The sequence below is a fragment of the Pongo pygmaeus genome, chromosome 8 (assembly GCF_028885625.2).
Source record: "Pongo pygmaeus isolate AG05252 chromosome 8, NHGRI_mPonPyg2-v2.0_pri, whole genome shotgun sequence".
Taxonomy (NCBI): Eukaryota; Metazoa; Chordata; class Mammalia; order Primates; family Hominidae; genus Pongo; species Pongo pygmaeus.
Window position 1 is genome coordinate 94,864,689 of NC_072381.2, and position 23,806 is coordinate 94,888,494.

Below are 23,806 nucleotides of genomic sequence, written 5' to 3' on the forward strand. Positions count from 1 at the left end.
TTCATTCATTGTTCAACAAATATTGATTTGCTTGTCTTGTGTTACAGTCATTGGGGATACATTAGCGACCAAACAAAACACAGTTATTCTACTCACAGAACTTACATTTTACAGGGTAGGGGAACAACAACAATTGCTAGTTGTAAAAAGTATAAAAATGAAATTGAACCTGCAAATAAAAAAAGAGTGCTCACCTGAGATACAACAGTCAGGAAAGTCTTCTTTAAGAAGGTACTATTTTAGACGTAATCTAAATGATGAAGGGAAGTGCCACGTGTTGAATGGGGAAAACAGAATTCAGGTACAAGGAACAACCCATGCAAAGGTTCATACATGCTGGAAAGAAGTTGGTGTTTGAGGTATCCAGAGCAGATCAACTTACTGTACAGTTTGTGGGGAGTGAGGTCGGCCGACACTTGATTGTGCAGGAACTGGGAGGCCATGGTAAAGATCAGAATTCTATTCCTTTTTCTCCTCCTCTTTTTATTTTAGAAAATCTGTTATTTTAGAAAGTTGCAAGACTGGTACGATGTACACCATTATACCCTTCACCTAGATTCACCAATTACTAATATTTTGCCACATTTGCTTTCTCTATTTTATTTTTTTGCCATATCTTTTGAAGGTAAGCTGCAAACACGGTGACATTTTGCTAATTACTTTAGCAAGCGCCTTCCAAAAACAAAGGCATTCTTCCACTTAATCACAAATTAATTCTCACATGCAATCAATTTAAAATTGATTCAATATCATCTAATATGTAGTTCATATTTAAATTTCCCCAGTTGTCCACAAATGTCTTTCGAAGTTTTTTTTTTTTTTAATCCATGAACCAGCCAAGATTCACAAATTTCATTGGGTTTCTTTTGACTCTCGACTAAAGCAATTTTTCACTTCGTTTTTTTCTTTTTCCTGTCATGACACTGACACTTTTGAAGAGCCTAGGCCTGTTGTCTTGTAGAATATTCTACACTGTTTTTTTCTGATTGTTTCCTCATGATTAATGTCAAACATTTCTAGCACAAATAGTATCAGGTGATATTAGCGATGCTAAGTATCTTCACTTGGTTAAGGTTATGTCTAATAAATCTCTTCAGTGTAAAATTCTATTTTCCCTTTATAATAAGAAATGATCTGTAGGGTGATTCTTTGAGATACTAACATCTTCTTTCCGACAACTTTCCAGTTAATTGTTTGTTTTAGCATCTTGCATTCGTTAGTTTTAGCATTCATAAGCTTACCTATATCAATTTTTAAACTGGCAGTTGCACAATGGGGATGCAGCGAGGGAAGTGACCCTCCGGATCCCGGGATGCCGAGCCTTTTTCGGCCCCGTAGGGACAGGACTAGGAAGTGGCTAGCCCGCCATTCCTCGGCCCGTCCTTAGGGGAGTCGCAGGACTAAGTGCAGTGGCAGCGGCCTCACCTCGGACCTTCGCCACATCTTTATTGCCTCGAGGACAGAATCGAAGATCGGTGTCCCAGTCAACAGCGTGGTACTTATGACAGCCGCGAGAAAGCGCACTACTAATGCCCGGCCAGCCGAGCTGGGAAGCAAACGAGACGGTCGGCACCCGGGCGGCCCACGCCTGCTTCCGCCCATTGGCTGCCCGCGTTTCAAGACCCGCCCTCATATTGGAGAGCTTCTTCCGGGAGCCACTGGAAAGCCCGCAGCGCGAGCCGGCTACGCTCCCTGGCGGAGCTCTGGACGCCCCACCCACTCCCAGCGTTCAGTGCGGTGGCCTGGCCGCCATTGTTTGAATTTGAAAACGGTAACTTCCCAGTGCTGCTCGCGGGTCCGGCTAGTCAGGCGACGTTTGCAGGTGAGGAGGTGACCCGGGGGAAGGTCTGGGGAAGGAGGTGGGTGACTGCGCATGTATGGGGCCTAAGGTGGGGAAACGGCTTTGGCAATGTGGACATGTTCCGACAGGGCTCGTACCCCCGTGGAGGTTACTGTCAGGAACTGGGTTGCGGAGCGATGCGAACACCGGGTACGCAGCGAGGATTGAGTCATACTAATTCGGTTAGGGTTTAAATCTCGCCTCCACTGCTTATTAGCTGAGTGACGCAAGACAATTCATTTAATCTCTCTCTGTACCTTAGTTTTCTTACCAGTTAAAAGGCTGCAATAAAGTGTCTATTTCTTTCGGCTTTTGTGAAGATTAAATGGTAATGTGTAAAGTTGTTAGTGCTGGCACACAGTAGGTACTAAATGCTTGCAGTTATTAATATTATTATTGTTGTTGCTTCTGTTGTTGTTGAGGAACAGGCCTCTTTTGCCACACCTAGTTTTCTGAAGCTCCGAGGTGAGCAGTTTGCTCGGCTGGTAGGTAATACGGCCTTTTTGTGGGGGGAGCCCTGTGGTGGCCTCTGTGCACTTATTTCCACACTACTCCTACTGGTGCTTGGGGCTTGCCCTTCTAGGGTTTTGCAGTGCCAGGCTGAAGAGTTTGTGGCACAGTGAATGCTGTCATTCCCCAGTTTAGAAGGCTTTCTCCATCTCGATTGGCTCCCTGGTTCAGTGATGCCTGTCTGGCACAGTTCTCTAATATTTCTTGCTAAACTACTAGTTTACAGAAGTTCATGCCTTATGGGTTAGGTAGTATGACAGTGTATTTATTTTATTACATGTCCAAGACTCCATATTTTAAATTGTAAAAATAACATAAAATACTCATCGATTAGTTGTGAAGACTTTTTTTGAGGCTGTGTGTTGTAGACCACATTCAGAAACCTCATTCAGTAACAGATTCTGCTATTTTTCACCAAAGTCTCCAATTGTGGATTCTTATTGGAGAGAAGATAAAGATGCAGTTTTCCAGTCAGAGCAGCCTTTTGAAATGAAAAATGAGGTCTTGAAGCCTGCTGTCACGAAAGATAATATTACAGACTAAGACCGATATTTTTTTTTTGGAAGAGTATTTTCTTTATAACCGTTATTTTAAGTCATTAGTCAGGTAGTCTTTATCCTTACATAAGTCGCTGAATTTGTTATAGGGGATACAGAGTGGTATAAGACAAGTTTCTTGCCATCAAGAAGTTTCCAGTTTAGTTGGGAAGGCCATGTATAAGTAGAAGTCATCTAAAATTGCAAGAAGATACAGTACGTCTCAACACTTTTAGAAATGCTAGGAAGTAGTTTGTTCATTGAAAAATGAACATATGAACAAATACTTTATTGTAACTGCTTTTAGTACATAGGAATATTCTTTTTAATTCAGCAATTTAAAAGATTTATCAACACTTTTCTTTAAACCAAAAATTATTATTTGAAGCCACAGGTGTTTTTTAGTTTTCTGGGCATTTCCATGAAGTCTGTGTTATGAAATGTCAAGCCGGTACTTTAACGTTTTGCAGATGCTCCCCACTCTGCACCCCCTTCCCCATGATCTAGATCAGTGCTTTCCTTAGTCTTTTTGCAATTTAGGGGAAAAAAGTCAACTATGTTCTTGTGATACGTTTAGGAATTTCAGCCTGATCAAGGAAAAAGATTGACAACAAGGTGGCAGGAATAAACAAGGACTTTGACAGGATTGTAGGCAAAGGAAATCCCTCTCAGTATGGGACCTTTTCTAGACCAGTGTGAGGGGCCACCATCTAGAGGAGAAAGAGGGCAAGGGGAATAGGCAGTGGGGGAGGAAAGAATCATAGAGGTGCTTACATGCCTAAATGATGTTGCACAGTGGAGAGTCTCTGGATCATAGAACTCTCAAGGGCAGCAGTGGCTTGGGGGTCTTGATAATCCCAGGTTTTATGTGTCTGGCAAATGTTGGGTGCAGTTTCATGGGGCATTCAAACCTGGCAGGCTCTAAATGGCTAAAAATATGCTTATTTTGGGCCATATTGAAAGTAAATGGATGCTTCAGAATTTGAGTTTGGCGCCCCAACAGGCTTTTCCTTTTTTTTTTTTTGACGCAGTCTTGCTCTGTGTTCAGGCTGGAGTGCAGTGGCGCTATCTCGGCTCACTGCAGCCTCTGCCTCCTGGGTTCAAGGGATTCTCCTACCTCAGCCTTCTTAGTAGCTGGGACTACAGGCGCACGCCACCACACCCGGCTAATTTTTGTATTTTTAGTAGAGACGGGGTTTCACCATGTTGGCCAGGATGGTCTCGATCTCCTGACCTCCTTGGCTTCCCAAAGTGCTGGGATTACAGGCGTGAGCCACTTCGCCCGGCCGTAGGCTTTTTAATTTTTATTTTAAACATTTATGGTCCTTGATCCAGTGGGCTTTTGAGCTAAGATCCCTACCAGCTGTGAAGAAGTTTACAATGTAGGGCTAATTATGCAAGGGCCATCTTTGGTTCATTTCATATAATACCTGTGGGTGATGGTCGTTACTACTTTCTTGAGCTAGGAACCTTAGTTTGGGAGTCACTGATCTGGATATTTTTAAATCTTGTCAAAAAACAGCACAGAGTCCTCCCCCTCTCTCTGGTATTGTACATCTAGTAGATTCTCAGTAAATATTAGAATGTTAGTATTTTTTAGTTAAGGTTATCCTTAAGTTTACCTTTTAGTTTAGTGATTTGATGTTTAATTCAATTGTAATAGTTTACTGATGCATTATTCCTATTTAACTTAGAACCTGTGATGTGTCAGGTACTGTTTTGAATGTGTTTACATATATTATTTTACTTTTTACTTGAATTTGAAATTGAAAGTAATTTTTCAGATAACTGAGTTTTTTTTTTTTTTTTGACGGAGTCTCACTCTGTCGCCCAGGTTTGAGTGCAGTGACGCGATCTTGACTCACTGCAACCTCTGCCTCCCGGGTTCAAGCAATTCTCTGCTTCAGCCTCCCGAGTAGCTGGGATTACAGGTGCCTGACACCATGCCCTGCTAATTTTTTTGTATTTTTAGTAGAGACAGGGTTTCACCATCTTGGCCAGGCTGGTCTTGAACTCGTGGCCTCATGATTGACCCACCTTGGCCTCCCAAAGTGCTGGGATTACAGGCGTGAGCCACCGCACCAGGCCCAGATAACTGAGTTTTAACTTTTAAATGCTAAAAGAAAGTCTGTAAGTAACATTCTACGGGAGTCACTAAGTAGATGACACAAGGTTATAATTTACTCTGTGATCTCCTTACTATTTGAGTTTTGAGAGGATTTCAGGGAGAGAGTAAACATTTTTATACCATCTTTACAGATTACCTGTACTCATGAAAACTCTTTGAATGGATATTATATGAAAATAGTAGGCAGTGTTCGGTATTATTAGATTCAGAGTCTGTAAATATAATTTGATCTTTAGTTTTTCCTGTAGGGCATTGTGTTATAAATGAAGCAATGTAATGCTTTTCTTTTCTAAAATCTAGTTATTTGGAGGGAAGTAGTGGGCTAGACTTTTGAAAGTGTGGGTGGCTTACATGCTGACTTATTAAGGTTGTTAAAGAAGTTGCCGTTATTCTTGCAGAATGGAATCTAATTTTAATCAAGAGGGAGTACCTCGACCATCTTATGTTTTTAGTGCTGACCCAATTGCAAGGCCTTCAGAAATAAATTTCGATGGCATTAAGCTTGATCTGTCTCATGAATTTTCCTTAGTTGCTCCAAACACTGAGGTAAGTACAAGAAAAGTATTGTGTTGATTATCATGCCTCCTTCTAATGCAAGGGTTGGCAAACAGTGGCCTGATTTTGTATTACTCGTTTTTTGTACTTAGATACAAGCTAAGAATTTTTATATTTTTAAAAGTGGAAGAAAAATCAAAATAGGAATAATGTCACATAACATAAAAATTATATGAATTTCAAACATCACTGTCCATAAATAAAGTTTTATTGCATCACGATCGTACTTATTGGTTTATTTACTACATCCGTTGTGGCGCTATAATGGCAGAGTTGAGTAGTTGTGAGGAGACTATAGGGTCTCTAGAACCTAAAATATTAGCTATCTAGCTCTTTACAGAGAAAATTTATTGACTCCGATTGGCATGATGTTTTTGAGATTTGTCATGTGTCACACATCAGTAGTTTTTCCCTTTTTATTGCTAAGTAGTTGTCTGTTGTGCAGATATGCCACATTTCCATTTGTCATTTGATGGACATTTAGGTAGTTTACAGTTTGAGGCCATTATAAATAATGCTGCTTTGAACATTCATGTGCAAGCCTTTTTGTGGACTTGTGTTTTCATTTTTCTTTGGTAAATACCTAGGAATACAAACTGTGTAAGTTTAACTTTATAAGTAACTACTAAACTGTTTTTTAAAGTGGCTGTTCCAGCAGTGGCAATGTGTGTAGGTTCCAGTGCTTCTACCTCTTTGCCAGCGCTTGATAATATAAATCTTTATTTCTAGTGGATGTGTAATGGTATCCTGTTGTGGTTTTAGTTTGCCCTTTCTAATGAGCACTCTTTGAAGTATTCTTGGCCATTTTTCTACTTTCTTCATAAAGAGTCTCTTCAGATCTTTTTCCCATTTAAATTAGGTTGTTTCGTGTTTTGTGAGAAATCTTTTTGTATACAAATCCTTTATCAGATTAATAGTGTCTTGATGATCAGACATTTTAAAATTTAAAGACATTCAATTTAACATTTTCTTTTCTTTTTTGGTGAATTTTTGTGTGTGTGTGTTCTCTTAAGAAACTTTTCGCCTTCCCCAAAGTTTTTGTCTTACTTTTTCTAGAAATTTTAGTTTTCATTTGAGTAGTTATATCTGTGGTTCATTTTGAACAGTTTTTGTGTGCAGTTGATACAGGGACCCAGGTTAACTTTTTTCTTTCTCTTTTTAGCTTCCATACATTTTTTTTTTTTTAACTACATAAATAGTTATTTCAGCATTATCTATTGAAAAGACTTTCCTTTCCCCGTTGTTTTGGTGCTTTACAAATGGCTGTGTATATGTGGATCTATTTCTGGATTTTATTCTCTTCCTTTGACCTATTTGTGCTTATTCCAACACAATACTGTCTGTTTCTGTAGCTTTATAATGATTCTTGAAATTAGGTAGTGTGAATTCTCCAATTTTGCTTTTCTTTTCTAGGAAAATTTTGGCTTTTCTAGGTCCTTTGCATATTCATAAATTTTAGAATCAGCTTGCCAGTTTCTACCAGACAGCATCTTGGGATTTTTGACTGGGGTTGCATTAAATCTGTGGATCAATTTGGAGAGAATTGACATCTTGACAATATTGAGTCTTAATCCATGAACATGGTATTCTTCATTTTATTTAGGTCTTTAATGTCTCAGCAGTATTTTATACTTGTCAATGTAGAGGCCTTTCGTGTCTTTTGTCAAATATATTTATAAACATTTTATGTTATTTGATGCTATTGTAAATAATATTTTTAGTTGCTTTATTTAGGCATAATGAAACACTGCATATATTTCAGATACACAGTTTGATAAGTTTTGACATGTGCATACACTTATGTAACTGTCATTACAGTCAAGATAGTGAGTATATCCATTACCCTCAAAGGTTTCTTTGAGGCTCCTTATAAGTCCTCTCTCCCATCACACCTCCAAGTAACCTCTGATTAGCATTCTGTTAGTACACATTAATTTTTTGTAGATTTGTTGGATTTTGTATGCGTGTGTTCATGTTGTTTCTAAATAAAGAAAATTTTATTTCTTCCTTCCCAATTTGGATGACTTTTGTCTTTTCATTTCCTTTTTTTCTTTTCCTTTTCTTTCCCCTCATCTCCCCTCCCCTTCTTTCTTTCCCTTCTTCCCTTCCCTTTTACCTTTCTTTTTCCTTTCCTTTTCTCTTCCCTTTTTCTTTCCCTTACTCCTCCTTTTTTCTTCCCCCATCCCCTTTCCCCCTTCACACCCAATTACACCAGCTAGAACCTTTAATATAATGTTACTAGAAGTGGGGAAGCAGAAATCCTCTTCTTATTACTCATTTTGCTGCTCATCTTAGATTGAGTCTTTCCTGTTAAGTGTGTTGTTAGCTATAGATTTTTGTAAGTGCCCTTTATCAGGATGAGGAAGTTTGCATTCATTACACTTTGCTGAGAATTTTTATTACAAATGGACGTTGGATTTTGTCAAATACTGTTTTCCCATCTGTAGAGATAAAAGTTTCTCTTCATTTATTCTTTTAATATGGTTAATTGCCTGGGTTGATTTTTGAATGCTAAACCGACTTTATATTCCTAGAATAAAACATTCTTGGTCAGATGTATTATTCTGTTTTATATATTGGCTAGTATTTTGTGTGGGAAATTTTGCGTATATCTTAATGGGGTATTTTGTTTTCTAATTTTTTCCTGAGGATATCTTCGTCAGTTGTGTTATTCAGGTTATGTCAAACTCAAAATTAGTTAAGGTATTTTCTCTTCCTATATTTTCTTAAAGAGTTTATGTACAATTTGTATTTTTTTTTTTTTTTTGAGACGGAGTTTTGCTCTTGTTGCCCAGGCTGGAGTGCAATGGCATCATCTCGGCTCAGCGCAATCTCTACTTCCCAGGTTCAAGCGATTCTGCTGCCTCAGCCTCCCATGTAGCTGGGATTACAGGCATGCCACCACCATACCTGGCTAATTTTGTATTTTTAGTTGAGATGGGGTTTCTCTATGTTGGTCAGGCTGGTCTCGAACTCCTGACCTCAGGTGATCCACCCGCCTCGGCCTCCCAAAGTGTTGGGATTACAGGCGTGAGCCACCGCTCCTGGACTGATTATTTTCTTAAATGTTTGATAGAATTTACCCTTAAACTACTAGGGCCTGAATTTTTTTGTGGCATTATTTTGTTTGAAAGTGATTCAGTTTGCTTAATAGAAATTGGGTTATTCAGATTTTCTAGTTATGTCTGTTTTGATTAAGTTGTGTTTATCAAGTAGTTGTTTCCTTTTCACTTTTTTAAAAAAACGTTAAAACATTTCTTTAAAATTATATTTTCTATGCACATTTCTTTCTCAGAAAAAGTAACAAGGAGAATCTGGTACATAGTAAAAAAATTCTGAATGCCTCATGGAATTGAGCATTTGAATAATAGAATATTCTAGTTACTTTTGATTTATTCTAGAGTTATATTTTCCAGTGACTTAGGGCCTCATTAATTATATTAGGCTTTTGTGGAATAAAGGCTTTTTGTAAACTTCACCTGTAAATACAGGAGATGGAGGAAATTGGATCTTTTTTGGTGTATTTTGTTTTTATTTAAATAGATTTATTGAGTTTTTCTAACATTATTAAAAGCAGGATAGTGACTGCTTAGAAATTCTTTATCATCTCAGATTATTATGTAAAAAGTAGCCATGTTAAGGAAAAATGGTCTCTGAAAAGCCATATCTTTCAAAAACACAATGTTGTTCTCCTTTATTTTTTAAGGCAAACAGTTTCGAATCTAAAGATTATCTCCAGGTTTGTCTTCGAATACGACCATTTACACAGTCAGAAAAAGAACATGAGTCTGAGGTTTGTGTTGAATTTAATAGAATTTTAATATTTTACTTTCATTTAAATTGGCAAAATACTAGTTTTTATTTATTGGGGGTATGTATTCTAGGGCTGTGTGCATATTCTGGATTCACAGACTGTTGTGCTCAAAGAGCCTCAATGCATCCTTGGTCGGTTAAGTGAGAAAAGCTCGGGGCAGATGGCACAGAAATTCAGTTTTTCCAAGGTAAAACTGAAGTGTTTTTGTTTTTTGTTTTAAAGATAAAGAGACTTGGCTTAGGCTAAATTGCTATATAATTATATATAGTGAACTACACATTTTATGCTTATGCAACTTAGATTTTAAGGATAAGACTCAAATCTCAGGTCTGGAAATATATAATTGGATGTAAAGAGATCACTGTAGTGTTCTTAAAGTTATTATTAATATATTTTTAAGAAATATTCTTTTTAAAACTTAGGTGAGTACTTGATTCCCTGGTACAGATTTCTATCTTGAAAACTTTCTGGTAGTAAAACTATCAAATGTATTTGTGGGAGTGGGGATATGGCACCTGTTTTAAGAATGAATCTTCTAAATTTTTAAACAGTAGTGTTGGGATGGAACACACTATTAATATTAACTTGAATTTTCTAAAAAGAGTTTTTAAAAAATGTTTGCTTAGGTTTTTGGCCCAGCAACTACACAGAAGGAATTCTTTCAGGGTTGCATTATGCAACCAGTAAAAGACCTCTTGAAAGGACAGAGTCGTCTGATTTTTACTTACGGGCTAACCAATTCAGGAAAAACATATACATTTCAAGGTAAATATTGTTTTATTTTGGTTGGAAAGGATAAGGAAGCAATAATAATCGCTCAGTATTTTTATAATACATACATGTAGTTATGTTGCTATTACCTAGTATGTGTTTGCTCTATTTTTAATAGTACTAGCATATTATTATGTATTGCTGTTTTTTTTTTCTCGGTGGGGGACAGAGTCTCACTATGTTGCCCAGGCTGGAGTGCAGTGGTGTGATCTCGGCTCACTGCAACCTCTGCCTCCTGGGTTCAGATGACTCTCCTGCCTCAGCTACTCAGCTTCCCAAGTAGCTGGGACTACAGGCATGCGCCACCATGCCAAGCTAATTTTTACATTTTTGTAGAAATGGGGGGTTCACCATTTTGGCCACGCTAGTCTCGAACTCCTGACCTCAGGTGATATGCCCACCTTGGCCTTCCCAAGTGCTTGGATTATAGGCAAGAGCCACCATGCTTGGCCTTGCTATTGGCTTTTAATTCAAATTTATTTAATTCATTTGTAAAAATACTTTACCCATTGATAGAGATTTAGATGATGATTAAAATCCAGAAGAAGTATTGATGTGATACAGAGAATTAAGCATAAATGACCAGGAAGAAATTTTATAGTTCATTTTACTTTTATAGTTTGTGATTATGGGTGATTACAAATCTTAATATGGTTGCATTATCTGAATGTAAAGTTTCACGTTTACATCAGAATAATAGTCAATAAGATGTTGGTAATACAGTGAATAACAAAGTGATGGAAAACTGAGTAATCCTCACCTATCATTTTCGTTTTAGTTGTTGACTCTTGCCTATTGGTAGTATAAAAGGAGCTTTAATAAACAAGGAAAGTTTCCTCTTTCCTAGTAGACTGAGAGAGTATAACACAAAAATTCCTTTTGCAGGCACAGAAGAAAATATTGGCATTCTGCCTCGAACTTTGAATGTATTATTTGATAGTCTTCAAGAAAGACTGTATACAAAGATGAACCTTAAACCACATAGATCCAGAGAATACTTACGGTTATCATCAGAACAAGAGAAAGAAGAAATTGCTAGCAAAAGTGCATTGCTTCGGCAAATTAAAGAGGTATGGAAATATTTTAGTATGTAAAATATGTATAATTCCTGACTTCTTATAAACCCTTTAGGTTGTTTCACCATATATTGGAATCTGTTTTGTGGTGGTAGTGTTTTTTGTTATTATTTATGTTTTCGAGAAAAATAAAGCTTAAAGTGTGAAGACATCTTTTCTATTTATATTATACCAACAACAAGAATGTTTACACAATACAAATGTAAATGGTTCTGAAATCTTTTTTGATTGTTGTAGAGCCAGCATTGTGCTTTTTATGTAATTATTTTTTAAAATTCTGTTTTTTAATTGTGAAAGTAATATGTACCCAAAATTTAAAATAGGGAATGTGAGAAATAAAAAGTAAAAGTTTCCTTTAATTTCGTTCCTAAAGAAAAAATTATTAATAGATTGGAAAGTATCATTTTTGGACCTTTTCTCTCTCTATATAAAATCCATACACAGAGCTTTCTATCTGTATATACACAAATATGGTCATATATATGATGTGTATATCTTCATACCTTTGTTTTTGTATGTGTGATATAATTTTTTTTAAAAACAAAAAAGAGATCTTACTATGCTTACCATTCTATGACTTGGTATTTCATTTAGTGTATCTTAAATCTCTTCCTACCTTAAATCATGTGCCTTTTATCTGTTATGTCTTTAACTTGTTTTTTTAAATTTTAAAAGAGCTTTTAAAACTAAGTCTCCGTTGATGGACATTTGTATTGTTTCTGTGTTTTACTATTTTGAACAGTGTTTCAGTAAAGAAACATTCCATTGCAAATATATTTGGTGCTAATTTTCCCAAACTCAGGCCAAGATTGGATATTTAATAATGTCTGGTTTGATAGGTGTAAAATGGCTCCCTTGAGCTTACTTTATATTTCTTTAATTGTAAATTAGGTGATTAGTACATCTTAGAATTTTTTCCTGTGAATTGTCACATATGTTCTTTGTCCATTTATCTAGTATTGTATGACTTTTCTTGTTTACTGATTTATTAAAATATATTTAAAAAAATGAATACATTATTAATGTATTAATGTATGGGTTGCAAATTTTCTGGCTTATTGTTTGCTTCTCCCCTGCCCCCATTGTGTTTTCTTTTTTTTCTTCCTTTTTTTAGTTTTTAGAGACAGGATCTTGCTTTGTTATTCAGGCTGGAGTATAGTGGTATGATCATAGCTCACTGCTGTCTTGAACTCCTGGGCACAAGTGGTTCTCCTGCCTCAACCTCCTCTGAGTAGCTGGAACTACAGGGGCATGCCACTGCTCCTGGCTGTTTTGATTTTTTTTGTAGAAATGGGGTCTTGGTATGTTGCCTAGGCTGGACTTGAACTCTTGGCCTCAAGAGATCCTCCTCCCTTGGCCTTCCAAAGTGTTGAGATTACATGTTTGAGCTGCCAAGCCTGGCCCATTGTGTTTTTCAGTATTCATCTACTCAACAAATTTTATTAAGTCACCTGTTTTTTTTCCAGGCAATATTTTCAGTTTTGAGGACAAATGGTACTGCCCTCATGGAGACTGACAATAAATAAATACGTAATATACTGTGAGGAGGTATTATTTTATATAAGGTGGTACCATATAAACTTTTAAAAATGAAGTTATACTTGTCTGTTTATTCCTCTTGTGCCTTCTGGATTTTGTAGTATATTTTCAGACATTATTCTGTTCAAGCCTGTTAAAAACTACTAATTGTTTTTGTAAATATTTTTACCTTATTAATGCAAATTTATCTTTTTGAAACATTTAGAAACCAGGGTTTTAAGGCAGTAAAATGTGTGTTACCAGTGGAGTTCAAAGTTGAGTCTGTGGCTATGGTCTCTGAAAGTAAAATAGTGTTTTAACAAAATTTATGGGGATTGGTGGATAACTCCATAGCCAATTCATAGAGGAAATTAAAATCATTAATAATGAAAAGAATTTTTTCACTGGGCATGGTGGCTCATGCCTGTAATCTCAGAACTTTGGGAGACTGAAGCAGGCGGATCACTTGAGGCCAGGAGTTGGAGACTAGCCTGGCCAACATGGCGAAACCCCGTCTCTATTAAAAATACAAAAAATTAGCTGGGCGTGGTGACTCACACCTGTAGTCCCAGCTGCTTGGGAGGCTGAGGCACAAGAATTGCTTGAACCCGGGAGGTGGAGGTTGCAGTGAGCCGAGATTGCGCCACTACATTCCAGCCTGGGTGACAGAGCAAGACTCTGTCTCAAAAAAAAGAAAAAATTCTAACAAGTTATCCAGTTAAAACATGATACTGTTTTGCCTATGAAATGATTAAAATGTTAAAAAAAAAATGAGATAATATACTTTCATACATCGTAAATGGTTCTAGAAAGTAAATTGGCAATAGTATGTTAAGAGTGAGAACATTAAAATATTTTATATCTTTTCATCCACCAGTTCACTTTTAGGTGTATACTCCAAAGAAATGGGTTTATTTCTATTTCTAAGGAAATAATTAGAATGCAGAAGAAAATACGTAAAGGTGTTTGGCAAAACTTGGTGAATAATTTAAATGTTTAATAATAAGGGAATAATTAAGTCATTTCACATGTGTTATATAGTCATCAAATGTTGTAAACAATTTTTAATTATGGGGAGAAAAAGCTTACAACATAAGTGTGGGGAAAAGAATAGAAGGGAAATATTTTAAAATATGAATAGTAACCAACCAGAGTGGCGGGGATTATACATGATAACATTCTTTTTCATAGTTCTCTGTATTTTTCCATGAAACTATATTATTTAACTAGGAAAAATTAAAGAATTCATTGAATTGAGTAGATGAAAGGTTATGATTTGGTAGTGACTTATTTGGATAGGTAATTAATATCTTGATTATTTAACCTTAATGAAAATGTTTTTTTAATTTTTAAAAACAATCTTTTTTTTTAGGTTACTGTGCATAATGACAGTGATGATACTCTTCATGGTAAGGTTTCATTGCTCACTTATCTTTGATATATTGATTATATGAAGTACATTTGAAAAGCTTTTAATTTTTAAATCACTTCTAATGTTTTATTTTTATTATTAAAAAATTTTTAGGCCGGGCGCGGTGGCTCACGCCTGTAATCCCAGCACTTTGGGAGGCTAAGGTGGGTGGATCATGAAGTCAAGAGATTGAGACCATCCTGGCCAACATGGTGAAACCCCGTCTCTACTAAAAATAAAATTACCTGGGCGTGGTGGCACGGGCCTGTAGTCCTAGCTACCTGGGAGGCTGAAGCAGGAGAATCCTTGAACTCAGGAGGTGGAGGCTGCAGTGAGCCGAGATCGCGCCACTGCACTCCAGCCTGATGGCAGAGTGAGACTCCGTCTCAAAAAAAAAAAATTTTTACATTGTATTTATTTATTTTTTTTCTATAGACCTCTTCTTTGGTTACTAAGGATTTAATTTCTATAATGACATAGTCGGTGATACCTGGAAAATGATACATATTTATATGAAATGTCAGTCATTGTAATGTTTTGTTTGTATTAAATATTACAGATATCCCTTTTACTGGTTACAATTTTAATATTGAATTTGAAAGACACTTGTTTTTCTTTGTCCTGTACATTTAATTTCTATTGGTTCATTAACATATTTTCAAAATAAAGGAATTATAAGAAGTAGTCTAACTTTGGTTAATCCACATGTTATTTACATCTTCCTTTGTTCCAAAAAGTGTTTAACGTAGATGGTCAAAAGATTAAGCATACTTGGTTTTTCAAGTCTGAGAATCGATCTGTACTTTGGTCACATTTTTAGTCAGTTGCTTACTTTTGTGATTATTGTTTTTTCTTTTTCTTTTTTTTTGTAGGAAGTTTAACTAACTCTTTGAATATCTCAGAGTTTGAGGAATCCATGAAAGATTGTGAACAAGCCAACTTGAATATGGCTAATAATATAAAATTTTCTGTGTGGGTTTCTTTCTTTGAAATTTACAATGAATATATTTATGACTTATTTGTTCCTGTATCATCTAAATTCCAAAAGAGAAAGATGCTGCGCCTTTCCCAAGACATAAAGGGCTATTCTTTTATAAAAGGTATACTAATGAATATTTTTATTTTATTGCTCCGAAGTTCTCTTCCTGGGCTTTGTGATAGCTGTAAGACTAAAGCAAACAGAAAATTGAAAATTGTAATGCTAATTATTAACATTAAGAGAAGAAGATAATTTTGTGCTTTGGAAGTATGTTTTGGTATATTTATTAAACTTGAATATAAAAGGGTCTATTTTGGTATTGTATTTGCTTGAGTATCATTAATTGGATTTGTGGTGATGGGAAAAGCTGTGTATGGTTATGTTCACATTATTCTCCTGCTTTGTAACAGTGTCCAAATTTTGGAGCTATGAAATGTTACTATCCTTCCGGAGTGATTTTTCTAACCTTTTAAAACAATTATTCACAGTAGGAAATACATATTAATAACGTCATGACTCAGTACCTACATGCGTGTATATATATACATATGTAATATTTACAACTCAAAAGTTTCATTAATTATACTTTTACTACAAGGAATGCGCTGTGATATTTTCTGTATTCTTTGTCATTTCTATAAAATGCTGGCCAGATGCGGTGGCTCACGCCTGTAATCTCAGCACTTTGGGAGGCTGAGGCAGGTGGATCACTTGAGCTCAGGAATTCTAGACGAGCTTGGGCAACACGGCAAAACGCCATCTCTACAAAAAATACAAAAATTAGCCTGGCATGATGGTATGCATCTGTAGTCCCAGCTACTCAGGAGGCTGAGGCAGGAGGATCACTTGAGCCTAGGAGGTCAAGGCTGTAGAGAGCCATGATCACGCCTTTGCACTCCAGGCTGGGCAACAGTGAGACCCTGTCTCCAAAATAAATAAATAAATAAATAAATAAAAATTAAAATACTGGTCATGATTCAATAAATCTGATTTTATGATTCACTAATAAATTACAATCTTCAGTGTTTAATAGCTAGGTAGTTTTACAGGTTTAATCTGTACTGTATTTTGCCTCTCTTTTTTTTTTTCCCTGAGTGTCTAATTCTAAGGAATTGTTACTGTATTTAATTTTCCGTTTGGCAGACTCTGTTGACAAACATTTACTTTGTGTGTTTGTGTAATTTACATTCTAGAACATTGTTATAATCTCCTCTGGTGTAACCTGAAATAGCTGAGTTGACTCCAGCTAGGATGTGTTGTTAGAAGAAAGATTTCATTATATGTCACTAGGAAAAGACTTTCAAAGAGATTACATTGTAGAGCACATTCTTTGTCTCAGTAAATTAATATATATCCTCTTTATTTTTTAAAGATCTACAGTGGATTCAAGTATCTGATTCCAAAGAAGCCTATAGACTTTTAAAACTAGGAATAAAGCACCAGAGTGTTGCCTTCACAAAATTGAATAATGCTTCCAGTAGAAGGTAAAGAATAAACTCTGTGAGAGTAGACTTGAATCACTGATAGTATTCTATGCTAATTTAAACACAGCTAATTTTACATTAAACTGGGCAGTAGGTTTTCTCGTGTTAAATCAATTCATAAGGCATAAAAAACATTTGGTATACAGAATAACACTAAACACATTTATCAATACTGTTTCCTGTCCTGACAGTAGATTTATTAATTTATAGGAAATCTCTGAGGTGTTTTTACTCTTTCTTTATGTCAGTATCTAAGCTCAGTATTTTTGGAGTTGGTAATAATGGTGGCCTTTTCTCTGGGTCTTTCTCACTTATCCCCTGAATATTATATAAATATACTCAGTGAGGGTATAATCTCAAGGGGTTATGGAAGGAAGTTTTGATGGGATTGGGGGATGAGAGGCAGAGGAAATAAGTTTAAGCAGTGAGATAATTAAAAAAAGGCAAAGGAAATAAGTTTAAGCAGTGAGATAATTAAAGCAGGCTTTTTCTTAGAGAAGGAGCCCTGTTTCCGTAGTCAGTTGGGCATGGGACAATACACGATCTGGATCTATAGGTCAAATGTATGCTTTGCTTTAGGTGTGTATTCAGAGTATTGGCTAGCTGTACATAATATCATTTTAACTAATATTATCTTTTCAAACAAAATGTCGCTTTATTATAAATGATATTATTAATAGAATTTGAACTGTCCGGAGATAATTTGAGGGATTTAGAGCTAGGCAAAAGGTGATTTTAGGCATTTGGGTATGTAAGTGACAGTAGAACACTGGCTTGAAATATTTAACAGCTAATTGGAAAATGCAATGGTGGACTGTAGTTATACTAGGGTATAAATAAGATTGATTTGAATACTAGTCTCTCCTATTTAGAATGCAGAAATTAAAAATGATAAGATAACATTTAATCTTTGTATTTCAGTCACAGCATATTCACTATTAAAATATTACAGATTGAAGATTCTGAAATGTCTCGTGTAATTCGAGTCAGTGAGTAAGTTGAATGTTCTTTAAATTTAATTATTTGTAATTGTTTTGAAGAACTTTTAAAGTACTTTTTTTTTCTTAATTCAGATTATCTTTATGTGATCTTGCTGGTTCAGAACGAACTATGAAGACACAGAATGAAGGTGAAAGGTTAAGAGAGACTGGGAATATCAACACTTCTTTATTGACTCTGGGAAAGTGTATTAACGTCTTGAAGAATAGTGAAAAGTCAAAGTAAGTGTTTCTGAAAGTGTTATTAGCATATTAAATATTATAGTGTTCAAACTTTCAACTTTTTTGTTTTTAGGAAGTTCTTTTTTGATTTTTAACCTGCTTCTTATGTAATGACTGTGTATAGATTGTGATTCAAGTACTTAAGAGATCTTGGATTAAAGACAATGATAGAAATGTCAGTTGATGCCAGTAACTCATCAGGTAAAGTCAGTATTTTCCATGGCAAATCTATACCAATAGACACTGTAAATGAGAAGCTTCTAATGCTGGTTTAGGATCTAAAACCACTTTATTCTTATTAATGTATTGTGTATAGTTCTAGATGCAATAGATTTTTGCATTAGCATTTTAGGCTGAGTAAATATAAATCAGCTTTCACCATTTCTATTTAGGGTGTTTCGTGACATCTCTTATATACTTGCTCTATGCTAGGGGACATAACCCAGTTAAATGTGGTTTTCTTTATATTTTACATAGTGGGTTATTGTTAGTAAGTAGCAGCAGTTAAACAGCCAGGCATGGTGGCTTATGCCTGTAATCCCAGCACTTTTGGAGGCCGAGGCAGGAGGATTGCTTGAGCCCAGGAGTTCAAGACCAGCCTCATCTCTACTAAAAATAAAAATAAAAAAATTAACCAAACGTGGTGGCAGGCACCCATAATCCCTGCTACCCTGGAGGCAGAGGCAAGAGGATCGCTTGAGCCTAAGAGGTTGAGGCTGCAGTGAGCTATGATTGTGCCACTGTACTCCAGTCTGGGCAACCGAGCTAGACTCTGTCTCAAAACAGAAACAAAAACAAAAACAAACAAGAAAAGATAAAAAGAAAACTGAGAAGGACTATTACATCTGAAACTAATCACTACCCTAAAGTTTAATTTCATGATAGGTGGCTTAATTATTTCTTTGTAAAATGTGTCAGCACCCCGACTTCATGAGATGTTTTTTAATTTACAATGTTTTCTGAAAATTTTTTCCGTAGGTTTCGACAGCGTGTGCCTTTCCGGGAAAGTAAACTGACTCACTATTTTCAAAGTTTTTTTAATGGTAAAGGGAAAATATGTATGATTGTCAATATCAGCCAATGTTATTTAGCCTATGATGAAACACTCAATGTATTGAAGTTCTCCGCCATTGCACAAAAAGTAAATATTTATTTTATTAAGCCTCTTATTATTAGAATATTAACAGTTTTTCTTGAAATAAATATTTTGTACTTATTACTGTAAGCCTAGGAAATAATTGAAAATTAAAAAGGTAAATATTTGACCAAGTAGGAAGACATGAGAAAGGATTGAAAGTTGCCCATGCTAGGATTAAAATGACCTTTAGTAATAAGAGTTAATAATAAACATCAGTTATAAATTAATGAGTATTTTTGGAATGAATTGTCTGCTCTGCCATTCATCTTGTTCATTTGGTACTTCTGGGTAATTGGAAAACCCTCTGCTGAGATTAATACTGAGAACTTAGCCCAGGAAGATAGATTTTTCCTCTAGTTTACATGTGTAAGTAGCTTTTTTCCTATCAGAATGTTCTTTTAGGGATGGTGATTCCTGTTTGTATGTTTGTTTGAATAGTTTTTCCTTAACACTTGAGTTTTCATTTGACTTAAATTTATAAAATAATCATTTTCTAGTGGACAGTTCTTGTCTTTTCTGTTTTAAAAGTCACATTGAATATTTTAACAGGTTTGTGTCCCAGACACTTTAAATTCCTCTGAAGAGAAATTATTTGGACCTGTCAAATCTTCTCAAGATGTATCACTAGACAGTAATTCAAATAGTAAAATATTAAATGCAAAAAGAGCCACCATTTCATGGGAAAATAGTCTAGAAGATTTGATGGAAGACGAGGATTTGGTTGAGGAGCTAGAAAACGCTGAAGAAACTCAAAATGTGGAAACTAAACTTATTGATGAAGATCTAGATAAAACATTAGAGGAAAATAAGGCTTTCATTAGCCACGAGGAGAAAAGAGTATGTATTAAGAACTCATACTTCTATGCTTGTCTTCTTATTCTGAAGTTAAGGTTAAATCTTAAGCCTCTCTCTCTTCAGTTTTTTCAACAGTACACTGAAGTTTTTGTGTTCAACTTTATATTTTGAAAAATTTCAAACCTATAGAAAGACTAGTACAATGAATACTCATTTATCCTTCACTTGGATTCTCCAGTTACCATTTTATGAGAATGTGAATACACATCTTTTGGTCTGTACGATTTGGAAATAAGATCCAGACATAATGACACCTTACATCTAAATATTTGAACATGTTTTTCTAAGAACATGGGCATTTTTGTCATGATCACAAGACCATGAAATTTTCATACCCAAGAAATTTAACATTGATACACTAATATAACCTTGTATACTGTTTGTATTGAGATTTCTCCAGTGTTCCCAATATGTTCTTTATAACCACTTTGTTTTTGTCTACAGCCAGAGTTAACACATTGCTTTTGATTATTGTGTTTCTTTAATCATTTCTAATCTAGCACTGACATTTTTGAAAAGTGGATCCTAGTTTTCTCATAGAATGCCTGCAATCTAGATTGGTTTGATTATTTCTTCATGATTTAGGTTTAATACATTAGGGAAGCTTTTTATGTAGGTTAAGTTGTAAATTTTCCATTGCATCACACCAAGAGCCACATGATGTCTGATTTTTCCATTCTTAGAGATGCTAAGTTTTGCTCACTTGGTTAAGATAACAGTATTTCAGATCTTTATTGCAAAACCATATTATCTGTGGGGTGATACTTACAGACCATGTGAGTATCCTTTCACTAAGTGATTTTATGTATTCCATCAGACTTTTATTTTGCAGTCTCAAGTACAAGTGCTAAAAATATCTACCAAGTACCTATGATCCCATATCTTCAAAAACACTAATTGTTTGTCAACTTGTTACTATGATAAATAAATAAGATTTAACAGTTGTTTTTTTAGCCTCTGTCCAATTATAGTATTTATTTATGTATTTTTGAGAAAGCGTCTTGCCCTGTTGCGCAGGCTAGAGTGCAAAGGCACGATCTTGGCTTACTGCAACCTCTGCCTCCCGGGTTCAAGCGATTCTCCTGCCTCAGCCTCCTGAGTAGCTGGGATTATAGGCATGCGCAACCATACCCAGTTAAGTTTTTTTTGTATCTTTAGTAGAGATGGGGTTTCACCATGTTGGCCAGGCTGGTCTCGAACTCCTGACCTTGTGATTGCCCACCTCAGCCTCCCAAAGTGCTGGGATTACAGGCGTGAGCCACCTTACCTGGCTACCTATTCCCCTCTTTAATTGGCCATAACTGTGAGTATAGATGGAGTCCTCTTACCAGTGTCCTAGAAACACTAGTAGACTGTGTTCATGGGTGTGCTTTAATGGTGTTGACATATCACACATCACAGTACTCTTTTGGATTGCAGAAGTATAAGTAGATCGATGATGTATTAGGCTAAATACTCTCATTTTAATAATTTACCTTCATGTCCCTGAAAGCGATTATTGAACATATGTTTGGAAACAAGAATGATAGCTTCAGATGTAGTACAAGTCCCACTTTATCTGGTCACTATGTGGTTAGACCGTGTTACTTGGGCTTCTGTAATGTATTAAATAGTACCTCCTCAGTGACGAAAGGAGCCATTAATAGTCTAGTTTGGCTGGTTTAGTGGCTCACACCTGTAATTCCAGCACTTTGGGAAGCTGAGGTAGGAGGATTGCTTGAGCTCAGGAGTTCAAAACTAGCCTGGGCAACATAGTGAGACCCCATCTCTACAAAAAAGTAAAATTAGCCAGGCATGATGACGCAGAGGTGTAGTCCCAGCTACTTGGGAGGCTGCAGTGGGAAGATTGCTTGAGTCCAGGATTTCTAGGCAGCAGTGAGCCATCACTGCACTACTGCACTCCGGCATGGGTGACAGAGTGAGACCTTGTCTTAAAAACAGAGAAACAAACCAAAAAACCCAGTTTTTTTTTTTTTTTCATTTCAAAGTTGAAATTTTTGTATAATGTTGGTTAGTAAAATTTCTGAAGTTACTAGAGAAAAATATTTAATGCTATAGTTTATGATGGATTATATAGTGTAAATGCTTATCATATAAGATTGACTAAATATTTTAAGGAAATTCATCAAAATGTCTGATATTTGACATTTAAAAATCAATATGATTAGGTGTTGGCATGCTTTATTTTTTTCTTCTAGAGACAAAGTCTTGCTTTGTTGTCTAGGCTGGAGTACAATAGTGTAGTTATGGCTCACTGCTGCTTCGAAATCCTGGGCTCAAGTGATCCTCTTGCCTCAGCCTCCTGAGTAGCTGGGACCACAGATGCATGCCACCACCCCTAACTAATTTTTAAAAATGTTTTGTAGACATGAGGCCTTGCTCTATTGCCCAGGCTGATCTTGAACCCTTGGGCTCAGGCAATCCTCCTGCCTTGCAAAGCGCTGGGATTACAGATGTGAGTCAGTGTGCCCAGCCCTTTATTCACATTTTAATTAAAGGATTGGGACTTTTAAAAACCATTATAAAATACCTTGATATTAGCATACATATACTTAAATTCATTTAGCTATAATAGCCAGCCTAAATTTTTTCAGCAAAAACTTTATCAGATGCTAACAATGATAAAAACCTAATTATTGAAAACTATTAAACTTCCCGCCAGGCGCGGTGGCTCATGCCTGTAATCCCAGCACTTTGGGAGGCCGAGGCGGGTGGATCATGAGGTCGGGAGATTGAGACCATCCTGGCTAACACGGTGAAACCCCGTCTCTACTAAAAATACAAAAAATTAGCCAGGCATGGTGGCTGGTGCCTGTAGTCCCAGCTACTCGGGAGGTTGAGGCAGGAGAATGGCGTGAACCTGGGGGGCGGAGGTTGCAGTGAGCCGAGATCGAGCCACTGCACTCCAGCCTGGGCGACGGAGCGAGACTCCGTCTCAAAAAAAAATAATAAAATAAACAAACTTCCCAAGGTTTTTCCACATTCATTCTGATGTCTCCTTCAATAGTTATTATTTATTGTTTTACACAGAAAGTATGTAGTTTAAAATTACTAAAATAATATTATATATTTATAGTAGAGTGAAAAAGAAAATTTAAATATAAAGATCTCTCAAATCTACCACTCATGTTAATGGATTTTTATTACATATTACTGTTTTGTAACCTGGTATTCTTTATATAAAAATCAATTGTGAAAAGTATGAATTATTAATATAGGTGATCATTATTCATTACAGTAGTTTACTGTATGGTAGTACCATAATTAAACCAATCCTTTAACGTTGGTTGAGTTGGGTTCACTTTTTCTTTATTTAAACACAACTACCATCACAAAACAACAACACTGTGATCAGCATTCATACAGCCAGAACATGGGGTTATATTATAATTATTTTCAGTATAAATTCTTGGAGGCAGAGTTTCAAAGTCTGGATATCTATAGAACTATTTTCAAATATAAAGTTGAGACATTGGAAGATCTGTAGCTTAGAGTTTATTGTTTAATTTGTTGTTGAGTAACTTTAAAATAGAAACATTAAAAAGAATATGTAGCTGTTTCCTTAATGCTACAATTTATGTTATGAATGTATAATGGTCATGTTAAGTGTTTTATTTATTGCTTTATATATTGTACATTTTTCATGATTATGTATGTGTTTCAAAGGCTATAGAATTGCTGTTGACATCTGGATAGTTATAAAAAGCCTAATAAGATAAGTTTATGTAACATCTTTATTTGACAGATTAGTAAGTGGGTGTTTTTAGCAACTTCTCTAGTGTATATAATCTTTGGGCTTTAGACTTTTACAGGCCACTTTTAAACTCAACCTTAGCATTTACCAGAGATCTGATCCTTATGCTTCCCACCTATGAAATATGGATGATACCAAGCTCACAGAAAGTTGTGGATTAAATGAAGCAAACATGGAACTCCCCAGAGTAGTTCTTGATACATAATAAATGCACTAA

The 23,806-nt window shown here is 35.8% G+C and overlaps 1 protein-coding gene across 6 annotated transcripts in view; it reads left to right on the plus strand.

Annotated features, from left to right (window-relative positions):
* The first annotated feature begins 1,600 nt into the window (after positions 1-1,600).
* Positions 1,601-23,806, plus strand: part of KIF20B (kinesin family member 20B) — a 72,897-nt gene continuing 50,691 nt past the window's right edge. For all 6 annotated transcript variants that reach the window (XR_010127446.1, XM_054503390.2, XM_063669977.1 and 3 more), the window contains exons 1-13: positions 1,601-1,822; positions 5,413-5,560; positions 9,276-9,362; positions 9,454-9,570; positions 10,010-10,148; positions 11,040-11,224; positions 14,121-14,157; positions 15,032-15,259; positions 16,511-16,622; positions 17,544-17,615; positions 17,696-17,842; positions 18,821-18,983; positions 19,530-19,817. Coding sequence is in view for 5 of the 6 variants with exons in the window: in XM_054503390.2 (XP_054359365.1) it covers positions 5,414-5,560; positions 9,276-9,362; positions 9,454-9,570; positions 10,010-10,148; positions 11,040-11,224; positions 14,121-14,157; positions 15,032-15,259; positions 16,511-16,622; positions 17,544-17,615; positions 17,696-17,842; positions 18,821-18,983; positions 19,530-19,817 (1,722 nt within the window). In the remaining variant the exon portion in view is untranslated. The remainder of the gene's footprint in view (positions 1,823-5,412; positions 5,561-9,275; positions 9,363-9,453; positions 9,571-10,009; positions 10,149-11,039; positions 11,225-14,120; positions 14,158-15,031; positions 15,260-16,510; positions 16,623-17,543; positions 17,616-17,695; positions 17,843-18,820; positions 18,984-19,529; positions 19,818-23,806) is intronic.